The sequence below is a fragment of the Acromyrmex echinatior genome, chromosome 2, assembly GCF_024713525.1.
Source record: "Acromyrmex echinatior isolate Ae372 chromosome 2, ASM2471352v2, whole genome shotgun sequence".
In the NCBI taxonomy this organism is placed as follows: domain Eukaryota; kingdom Metazoa; phylum Arthropoda; class Insecta; order Hymenoptera; family Formicidae; genus Acromyrmex; species Acromyrmex echinatior.
In genome coordinates, this window is record NC_141853.1 from 7618049 (window position 1) to 7630087 (window position 12039).

General features: G+C 32.0%; 1 protein-coding gene and 1 long non-coding RNA gene across 4 annotated transcripts in view; both read right to left on the reverse strand.

Moving 5' to 3' along the window:
* LOC105154299 (serine/threonine-protein kinase MARK2) overlaps positions 1–12039 on the reverse strand; it is a 77762-nt gene that overhangs the window by 51760 nt on the left and 13963 nt on the right. For 2 of the 3 annotated variants that reach the window (XM_087402823.1, XM_087402822.1), the window contains exon 2: positions 10202–11888. In XM_087402823.1, coding sequence (XP_087258949.1) covers positions 10202–10573 — 372 coding nt within the window. In that variant the 5' untranslated portion in view covers positions 10574–11888. The remainder of the gene's footprint in view (positions 1–10201; positions 11889–12039) is intronic. The other variant, XM_011069735.2, reaches the window with a different exon arrangement.
* LOC147910441 (uncharacterized) overlaps positions 1–12039 on the reverse strand; it is a 61737-nt gene that overhangs the window by 8142 nt on the left and 41556 nt on the right. The window lies entirely within an intron of this gene.

Sequence of the window (12039 nt, forward strand, 5' to 3'; positions counted from 1 at the left end):
ACAACATGATAACTAACTATTCACATAATATAAAAGTAATAACACACGTCAATAAAACTTTTCAATAGTGAAAAAAGAAAAGTAGAGAATTAATCCCGATAATTAAATTTATATTATTTGCATTAATTTTAGTTGATGGTATTTTAATAATAATCGATAACAATATTATTGACACTGAACATTCCATGTAAGAAATCGACTCGTAGGAAATAAATTCGGCAATGTCACGATTATTGTAATCAGTCGACCGTTGAGGGATTCTGCAAGAATCTATTCCGCATCGATGCTTTCGCGTTCATTCGTGTCGACGTGATAAATCTTGCCATCCATCGCGCGAATGGGTCTGCTTCGAAAACCGTGCGAAATCCATTCGGGTCAAGTTTTGGAAGCGAAAAGATTTGCGCGCGCATTAGCGTATGTGGCGCAATGACGGATTTATCGATTGTAAATACAATCGTTTCACATGTTACGAGAAGGTCACGCGCGTACCAATTTAAACTTATTGTATTTTCGACAGCGTAAGAGTTCGCTGTGCCGAATACATATTACATTGCACGTGTTGCAAATTATCTCGCCTCAGCTGCACAATTATGACTGATCAATGATTTTTCATTGAGTACCATATTCTTCATCCGCATGAGAATAAATGAAATTTTGTTCCATAAAATTTAAATAAAATAGTATTCTTATTATATTTCCGTCTCGTTTTCATACCGTTCCAACTTTATTCAAATTATTCGGCGATTTCCTCTTTCTTTGCAATAATTTTACATAATTCTTGGTCATAATAGTTGTACTATACATCTTTAATAAAAGCATTCTATTAATTATCATTTTTTTATATTTTACATAAAATAAGAAGACTTGATTAAACATGCTTCGCTATAATATTGTAGCTTAACATTATGTAATTTAATATTCTAAAACTATTGATAATTCTGCAGAAATAATACGTTATTTCGTAAAATAAAAACCTTATCTTAAAATGTTAAAAAATTACTAGCCGTGAGATGACAAATTTTTCTTTCGAGCATATATTTCTATGTCTACAGAAATGCATAAATAATAAAATAATATTCTTATTATATTTAATAAATATAGATGTATTAAAGAGAAGTGATCCAAATCTTATTGTAACGTATTCATACTTTAATAAATGAAAGTGCTAACCTTTCGCATAAAATGGTTGAAAAGAATTTAATAAGAAAAAATGTACTGTCATATGCAAGTGCGCTATAAATCATATGTTAAATTAAAATGTTGCAAAACCTCCATTAAACAGGCGTTTTCTTATCAGTTAGCACACGTGCACGTATGATAAATAGAATGCATTTCTCTCATGTCACGTGTCTCAAGATAATAAATGTCTATTCAGTAATATCTTCGACGAAAATAACTAATGTAAAATCCTAAGTTTTTCGGTATCAACTATAATTTTTTTCTTTCTTCTTTTTTTTATGGTCTTTATTATTTTCTTTAGAGGAATGTCGAAATAACTGTGTTCGATTTTATAATTGGTTTATTCATTAATATTTAGGCAATTATGAAATAATTTAAATAGCAATTAAATATTATTAGCTACAAATGTCAATATTCAAAATATCAAAATACTAAATTATATAAACTGTGAAAACTATTTTGTACCAATCCAATTTGTTATGTGATCGTAATATATCGCTGAATACTTGACATATCGAGTGTTCCACTAATAAAAACTCAATATATTCCATATTTATCAATGCTTTGATAATTCAGTTTTATTAAAACCACAATCTTTCTGCGATCCGAACAATCAAATCATTCTGCTATTTGTCATGTAACGACGTCTTTTGGTTTAAAACTCTAGTATTTACACTGATTATGAACCTTTTTCACGAGACGGGTATAACAACCAAGATAATGAATTGTCATCAAACTGTCGCGACTATAGAAATTTGTGAATCACCGATAGCAACATTATATTAGGTGTTGGAATTAATTCGTAGCGTTTTTTAATGAAAGAATGTTATTTATTTCACATGAGCATTAAAAAATACATTAATGAAAGTACTTCCCATCACTTGTAAAACGCTACGAATTAATTCCAACACCTAATATTTAAAAAAAAAGAATGATAATGAATGAATAAAAAATATAACAAAAAAAATGACATTGATCAAATACCATGAAAGTTTCGTAAAATCATCTCTTTGTTCTTCCTACATCTTTCTATAAACTCACTACATTTTTTGCTTTGCGGTATTATTAATGTCTTTTGTGAGATGCTATTCTTGACGTTCGCGAGTTATTTTTTGCAAATATTTTTCGTAACGTTACGATAAGAGAAACAAAATAAATTGCCAGATAGTTAACAAGAAATATTTGAGCAATATGGAAAATTATTAAGAGGACTAAATCATAAATGTAAGATATATAGATTTATTTTGGAAGAATCGCTAATACATCGTCGTTAATATATCGTTGCTAGTTGCAAATATTTGTGAACAATTTTTTAGATGTTAAGGAAAGTAATGCATGCTTGATTAATAATCTTATTTTACATATTAAAATAATTGTTAAACTCGCAAAACCTGCCCATTTATCAAAATATATTCGAAATTTTTCACAAATCGAAAATAAAAAACGAAATAAGGTTCAATCAAATAAAAAACAAATTAATATATAACTAGTTAACCTGATCGAAACGTAATTTGTTGATTGAACTATACATTGTTTAAAATTTAAATAAATATCTAACCAAACTCCCCTATTAATTAAAATTATAATAAAAAATCACTAGAATTAAGCTTTGGTTAAACAAGCAGCAAAATCACATGGATTTATGCATGGATGATTAACTTTATCACTGCGTTTATGAGATAGTTGACGGCAAAAATCTTATCTTTCGCTGTATGTTTAGTATTTTTGCACATTATCACTATACATATGTGTGCGTGAAAAATTTATAAATCACTATCAACGTTTACTATATTTAAAAATCGACTTCTAACAATTACGCAAACGAATTATCATTTTCAGTGCGTCATTTATCTTTGTTGTAATGTACTATGTGTAATTAGATAAAAGCTTAATTAGTTTCATATAATGGTATGATTATCTTATGACAAAGATAATCATATCATTATATGAAGCTAATTAAGACTAATCTTAAGACTAAGATTTACATTTTTAAATTACTAGAACTCATAAATTATTCAATATATCTTTGATATAATTTGATATTAATCAATATTGTATACACACATATTTGTAAATTAAGAAATTAAAATTTGGTTCCATTAAGGTCATTATAATTTTACGAGAATTCATTTATAAGTTGTATTGTTTCATAAACTAGTAGATAAAATATTTTGTTTATCAGAAATATGCGGATAAATTCGCATTACGTAATCAATTGATTTTAGAAACATTACTATCATTGTAAAATTAGCAATGAGTTCCAAGTTTCTTGAAACTTGGAATCCGTTCTGATGCAATAAGAAATGTTGTGATATGAAATTTCGATTAATCATTCTACTTACATATCGCGCACAAGTGCGTAAACATTAACGAGCGTGGTATTTTCCATCATATGAAGAAAGTTCACGATAAGACAATTACGATTAAATTACTTCATAAAAACAATAAGAATTAACAATGTAAACATATATATACATACATTACTCTGCATGTTAAAAACATTTCTTTCGCATCAAATTTTTTATAATATATAAATAAAAAATAAATAAATAATATAAATACAAATAAATACTCATATTCGATAAATACTTATCCAATTACATATCTCAATAAGAAATATCTGTTTCGATAATTTAAATGTTCGCAATAATATTCCATAATTTATTCACACCTGTTTATGTAATTCGATATTTACGACGTTCTCTCTTTATCGGCAATATTTAAAATTTTTATAACTCCATAAAAATAACTCCATAAAATAACTTTGATAAAAAATATTGCGAATGCAGAGATTGCGCAGAAAAATAAAAGTTTGTTTTTGCGAATTTTAGGATCAAATATTTTACATACTCATGTTTCCTATTTTTTGTGTAATGGAAATTGAAACTTGTAACCATTAACGATATTATTAAAAATATTATTTCAAAAAATTTCCATTGAATTCATTTTTAAAAATATGCAAAAGATTAGAGGTAAATAATAATTTTATAGAAATGAATATTCATAAGATACATCATATTGTTATGCTTACTCATTAAAGTTTAATCTTTCAAGCAAATAAAGAGATATAAAATATGTCACATTTAAATTACAATATGTTATCCGGAAAAAGAATAGACCTTTTCTTAACTATGTGATCCATATGGATGCAATGAGAAAGTATAAAAGTTCATCACATGATGTGTAAAGTCAATACGTACACCCACGATCGATACACGCAAGTTATTTTTACAACGACTACCTCATTTATTGGATCGATAACCTTCAATGACTGACATTATTATTAGAGGCCTTAGGGAATACGATCTAAAAATAATTCGCGGCGTTCAAATTTGTACTCCGCATTTTTGCAGAACGAAGGTGGCGAATAATCGCTTGAAATGAAGTTTAACACAATCTTGAAATAAATAATTATATTAATATTAAATAAGCGAAAGGAATATTTTATTTCATCTTTCGCCATTAGATGGCTTTTCTGCCTAGATGGAAATATTCTTCTACTACATATCATATCAATTTAAAGCAATTGCCTTTATTACAACTATCTCACTATTACATTTTTATTTAACAACTGAATATTTTAAATAATTCGCAACGTATTTGCACGCATGGCATGTACTGGGGGAGTTTGAATTGTTTGATAAGTGTGGCCTTGATGAAACTCTCATCCAATGTTCGTATACGAATCCAACCCAGGCGTACCGACGTACGATCTCTCAACTATCACGGAAGTGAATCGTTTGAAATATACTCTCTGACTCGTCGTCGACAACGGCCAATTTTGCACGATGCAACGTACGAGCATTCGTGTTCACGCGACAAATTTACCGCAGCAAAATGCAAATTCTCCGTAACATGTAGCGATAATTGCACAGGATTGATTGTTTCGTAATTACATACACATATAATCTGATCAACGCTAGTATTGCATTAATGCATTAACTACTTCCGCTCGCAACACGTGGAATGCAAGTTTGTCAAACGACATCGGGAAAACTATTCATTATCGATAACATTTTCTCGATTCATACTCTCTAAAACTTTTAAACAGAATCTTACTCTGAAGTCGTGCTCTTAAAGATTGAAGATTGAGTCACTCTTTTTTCCAGAGTAACTCATTGTCAGTTTCCATTCTTTAGAGTAAGATTCCAAGAATTTAGGAAGTATATAAAGTATCCAATATGTGAATATATGTATATTATATAATTATGACATAATCATCAAGATATACCTATCATGTTTTTGACATTTTAAATGTTTGTAATATTTTCGCATTATACTTTAAAACAGTGAACATCCTGTACAATAAGCTACAATCATTTTTTACTCATCACTTTATAAATAAATCGCGAAGCTGAAAAGTACGAAAATCCCCTACTAAAAAGATGAGTTGCAACTTCGCGAAAATCTTTCGAACTCGTCGCACAGGTCGTTCTCTTATTCATAAACCTAAATGCCTGCAGAACGAGTATATATAAAGAGCCGATCGATTTTGGTGAGGCTTGTTTTTCTACTCAAACGTCGATAAATTATCGAGAGTAACATACGAGGGTGAAAATAACGAATAGTTAAAAATATCGAAAGTGCCTGAAGCGCGCTTTTGTTCACTCTTGTTTGCAATACATCGAGCTCTTTCATACGCGAATTGCATACACCTCGTACAAATTGATGCAATTTAATATATAATGATTATTTTACCTCTGTTAGCATAAAAATATTTCACGAACAATTCTAATAGGTGATATCGTTCGACATCCTAATAAATTTCCTATCGTTCACGATTTAACAGAAAACGGACATCCGTTTTGCTGCGATGAAACTCTATTTCTATCTTTTCAAAAGCAGACGATGCGTTAAACGTGCAACATACGAATCGTGTCTCCATCAATATTATTCGAAATGAAAGGAAAACACGAGTCGGCTGCTCGATAGCGAACATCCCGTTTTCTACCTTCTGAAAATAGCGAGGTCTCGACGCGTCACGTACAGGAAGCCAAGCACAGGATCTCGGCACTGATTTAACTTGCACGGGATTAATATGGAGTGTTTAAATGTGTAAACAACACAATAGAGATAAAGAAGAAAAACTTCTTTCTGTAACAAGGTCAGAGTAAAAAATAATGAAAATATTATAAAAATAAGAGTCTTTTTGCACAGGAACAAAGCTGATAAGAAAATTAATTAAATTTCAAGTTGAGAATGTGCATCGTAAATCGAAAAACAACACTGAAATTAATAGAAATTTTTTTCTTATCAAAGTAGGAATGTGGTACTTTTCTTCTTTTATTGAAATAGTAAAAATTTTAAATATACAAGTTACAACGCCTTATCTTATTATCTTTCGACTATTTAAACACAATAATTAAGAAATTTCTTTATAATACTTTTAAATTTATTATAAAAAAAGAAAGAGAGAGAGAGAGAGAAATTAAATTAATTTTTTACTGCAAGACAGTAATATATATTATATCTTACAGATCATTAAATAGACAAAGTGCAATAAGTTCCTTATGTTTCCACCAGACTGCAGCACATACAACTGAAGCATTAAGCCGTCAGATGCTTTCGCATTCATAAGACTTTAAAGAGACCATTTTCGACTCTTTTAGTTCTTTCATAATACAGTAGTGTTTCATAATACAGTACTTGAATTATATATTTAATATATTCGTGTAAATATTAAACGATATATTTTTTTATACGAAATAGAGAAATTTTATTGCTAAGTGTGCTGAAGTAATTAATATCCTCATATGTAATCAGAATTTTCAATATATAATAATTAAATATTTACGGATGATAACATTGAAATAAATATTTTAATCTGTCAAGAAACAAATTGATTCCAAATTAGTCAAAGAATCTGAAAAATATAAAATTTCATTTATCTGCAGTCTATTTACACGAAGTGTAAACGAGTTTATGTTCAAATTCAAATTTCCAATAACTAAACTATTATCAGAACTACAATGCCGTACTTTAAATAATAGAAGCTCGATGTGCTCGACTCCAATTTTCAGAATGTCAACTCCTATTATCGGAACTAATAAGTACTGGTAGAGATGAGAATTATCTCTATTATCTAAACCATTCGGTTATCAAAACTGTCTTGTCCCCCGACAAGTTCGGATAAACAAAGTTCTATTGCTACTAGCACAATTGATGAGTTCTGTAACACACTGAACACACATATGTAGGTACAAACCTCTTGATGTGTACACCAGCTCTGTTGGCAGTTATGCAATAATATAATGGAATTTATAATGCGGACAACTACTTTAAACACTATAGTATTCAATAAGCAAACAACGAGAAATTTTAATAGATGCCATAGGAGACAACCTATAAATTTACAAAGAAGATCTGATGCTTCCACGTGCGGATAATGAGATATTGCACAGAATAGAATCCCAAAAGTCCTTGGTATACAATGAGTGCAAATTTCAGCTTAACCTTTCCAAGTGACACACTTGAAGAAGAGATTTGTGGAGAAAGCACGAATGAAATTATAGCTCTGTAGATGTAGGATTCGCCATAGTGAAATAAGAATTTCTAGAGCAGATAATTATTATTAGCTCTTCAGCTGTCTTCTAGCTTTGCATAATAATAATTATACTGATTATTATAATATTTAACAAATTCTTTGATTACTGTTTCGATTATCTCTATCTACATTAATATCCTGTACGTCTAATTATTTAAGAAAAAGAATTGCTATTAATATTTGTTCTCAAATTATCGAAATGATTAAAGTTGAAGTTATTTACTAAAATATCTTATCCTATTAGATAATTGAAATTTTCATCTTAGTAAGATGCAGAATAATTAGATTTGAGTTTAACATTCTAAAGGAAAAATTCTGTATACGCGAATTCTATATACTGGAAGGACAGGAAAAGGAGAGGTACAGATTTTTTAATAACCACCGTAGATTGCATGAAGAAAATTCGAACCTTGACTGATGCTTGTCTCGACAAATGAGCTAGTCAGGTGCAAACTGCAGTCCTCGCCTTCGCAACTACGCCAATATGGACTTGCACCTGTGCAGGCTGCGAAGGTGCGTTGCAGCTTGCGTGATACACGTAACTACCACATTGGTGTCGCGTGCAGACACACACATACACGCAGCAACAGTGAAAGGAAACCAGCAGCGAAAACGCAACGTTACACGGTTGACAGACGCGCAGCTCGGCTCGATTACTTCTCGCAGGTTTTCCTTCGTTCGTCCGTCGCGAAGGCGGAGAGACTTGTAGCTTTCGTAATATTGGAAAGTACTCGGCACATTGTCCTTAGAGACTAAGATACGATAATAATGCAAAGTTTCCGGTGGATTCGCCATAGCCCTACGACAATGCGCGGAAAATGCAATTCTGCAAACGGAACGAAGAACACAATGTGTTCAAGAATGATAAAAACAAATATTATCTTTACGAATATTAAGATTTACATTTTGATAAAATATACGAGATACATTAAAAGAGATTAGTAATTATTTCAACAGATTATAAAATAAATTATCCTTCTTTCGTTTGTATACTATTACGAATTAACTATTCAAGAATCAATTAAGCTTGTTCTGCAAACGCTTTTATAAAATCAATTATGCAGTTGAACGACCATCAAGAATTGCACGAAGAATTAAAAGAACATATTAATGAAGAATCGTATTACGGAGAAAAGTAGCTAAGGAAGCTTTGAACTTTCTATTTCGCGTTGTTTTTCTTTTGTAAAAAATAGCCGGTTTCAAAGAAACCTTTTCCTTTTATATATTTGAGAAAAAGATAAATTATAATGAAGATAAATATCAATTAAAATAACTGTCAGAAAAGGCAAAAGTATATAAAAATACAAAATAACTTAATGATAAAATAATCATACTTTGGAAAAAAAGAGAAAAGTAATAAATTTATTTTTACTTTAGTATAATCAATTTTTAAAAATGATATATTGAATATGTATTTTACAAATCCTACTCCAGATTTTGTTTGAAGATTTTGTAAAATATAATTTACAATATCATCATGTCATTTTTCATATCATATTTCATGAATTAATGCAATTAATTAATAATTCAAGTCTGATTAAAATTTTGCACACATGGAATATGTACCGATTTCTAAGAAATAAAAATTAACAATCACAATGTTCTCTACGAATTCACGAAATTATTCTTCCTCGAATCGAGAAAGTTTCCGAGAGAACTTTGATGATCTCACTTTATCGAGATTGATGTGTGATCGTAAATCATATGTTTAATAATGGTTTTCTACGAATTAGATTCAGTTTTTTCATCACGTTTCCTCATACGATTAATCTGCAGTGTAATCATAAATAATAGAAATAACCAGTAAAAATTTAAGATAAAAAAATTGTATAAAGTGTAACCATCGTGTGACTAGCAAAACAAAATTATTAATATTACTATTTCGTAAAAGTGCTCGTAACAATTAAGTATTGATATACTCTTTGCGAAAAGTGAGAAATCAACACTTTCTCAAGCAAGTATCGATCATCCTCCACTCCTAATTGTTAGGTTCAATGGACGATTAACTTGACACAAGCCCTGCGTATTTCATTCTCTGCACGGTGTATTCCGCGCATCTGTCGCAAATAAACAACCGATAACATCGCCGTTTGTATCCAACCTTCTTCGTTAGTGGTGCAAGCACCGATTCGTTTTTTTTAGGTCGTTATTATCCGCAGATGGCAAACTGGTTCCAATGTATTCAGCGCACTGCACGCATTTCAATGTAAAAAGATACAGTAAAGAAAGATATTTATTCATCAGTTGTTAACTGTTATGTATTGTATTGAATAAACTTTTAATAAATTCCTGCAACTGTTGCGCAATTATATAACTGGACTTCGTACTGCTACAATTGGACGTAATCAATTATAACAGAAAATTATCATCATGAAAAGAGTCGAAACGCGAAACTCAAGAGTTTCGAAAGAAAGACAAAAAGAAAAAAAAAACGTTTGCGACAGAGAGAAGTTTAATAATGATGTCTTCTTTTCTTACCTGAAGCCTGACGCGCGCCCTGGAGTAGCGTTTAAAGTTTGTCGAAGGAGGAGGCACGTCGTAGTTCCTGGATATACGCGTAGACGGCGGGACAATAGGATGGCCGTTGGTGACGGCGGAGGTCATCGTCGAGGCGTTCGTCGAGGGCGTGTCTCGATGGCTCTTGGTACGTCGTAATAATCGGCGTACCGTGTTCTTCACTGTCGCAGCGATGTGAGTTCCGCCTCCGCCGCGTTCACCACCGCCGCCACTCTCATGATGACGGTGATGATGATGCTGGTTCATCGTCTTGTTGTAGTCTACCACTTTCTTGACCCGCGTCGACGTGGGCACGGGCGCCACTTTGTGGCCACCCGTTTCCATCACGTACATCGTGTCCACGTGCGGAGCAATCCTGCTGGATTTCTTGCCGTACGGCCGCTGAACGACGAAAACCGCTCTTCTACCGCTCTTCTTCTTCTCTAATCGACCAGAGCGCGTTCCCTTCTGTCGCGAAATGGAACGCCCTGCCGCGAATAGGCTTCACCGTTCGATACTGTGCACCGGAATTCCCAGATGTGATTTGACGATAAAAAAAAACACGGCCTTCTTCCGCGAGAAGAAATTTCTTTTTTCTATGTATGTAAAACGATTCTAAGAACGTGTTAATTCTGCTATTACGAAAGAAATTGTACACTTACAAATAGCTCTGTCAGAGCAATTTCAATACTCTTTCTTACGATATTTTAATTTTGGAAAATCTTTTAAGATATTTCTAAAAATTTATTAGCTCTTTGCTTTAGCTTGAAAAGAATATTTTTTTCCTTTCTAAACTTCCCTTTCCTTTTTTATTCTTGTAATCTCAGTCTTAATGATGTAATATTTATCGTAATATCTTTTGGCGGTAACTCTGTTTTGCTCTCGTAACCGTTCTGCTACTCAGGCTTACCGCTGTGCGTAATATGACTTCGGAATGTCTTCTCAGAATGCTAAGATTATATTATGAATCAGAATGCGTTCCAATCGCAAAGTTTTAGATATCTTTGTTACCACAGCGAGAGAAAGTTGGTTCGATCTTCCGTTCCTTTCACGACTCCTCGCGGCTTTTTGCCTTCCCTGTAACACTTACTATGAGATCTCGATGCCTCTTGTTTCTTAAACGACAGGATGTCGAGCGCAACTGCGAACCGTTCGATAATTTTATGCGGTCTACGCGTTTAAGTTGCTTCCATGAAGCGAACAGAATCCATGCGCTCGAAAAGAGAAAGCTATATTCAGGATTAGTCCTAATGTATCATGATCACGGAAATTATTAATTAAAATTAATCTAATCGATCTGTCTTCCGCTGGCGATTAAAACTCCTTTAATCACTTTTTTAATAATATATTTTCTTCATCGATGCATCCTTTTGATTCTTCGTGTAGTTTTCAACGGTCATTCAACTCGTTTGCCGTGGTAAAGCGTACAGAGTTTCACGTTAAGCCAAACTTTCGAGCAATTTAACTGTGGCGTGGCAGAGCAAAGTTGCCGTTTGGTAAATTGCGACCTTGCGAACTGCGGTTGCACACGTTGTATCAACACTTTCAGAATCAGTTTACAATTCAGCAGTAATCATTCAACAACTCTTCTCGCTACCAAGCTTTCGTCCAATTTTCGTCGAATTCCAACAAAATTAATTTTCTCGACCTTCACTGTATTATATACTATCTGAATAAATAAGTGTAGGAATTTGAAGGAGTTGAATTTCCGAGTTCTCATGTCACTTCAGCGATTGCAATTCGACATTCGACATAACATTTTGGGCAAATCGATCTTGCTTTGAATGTAACGCAAACGTCGTAACGCAAACGAGACACAC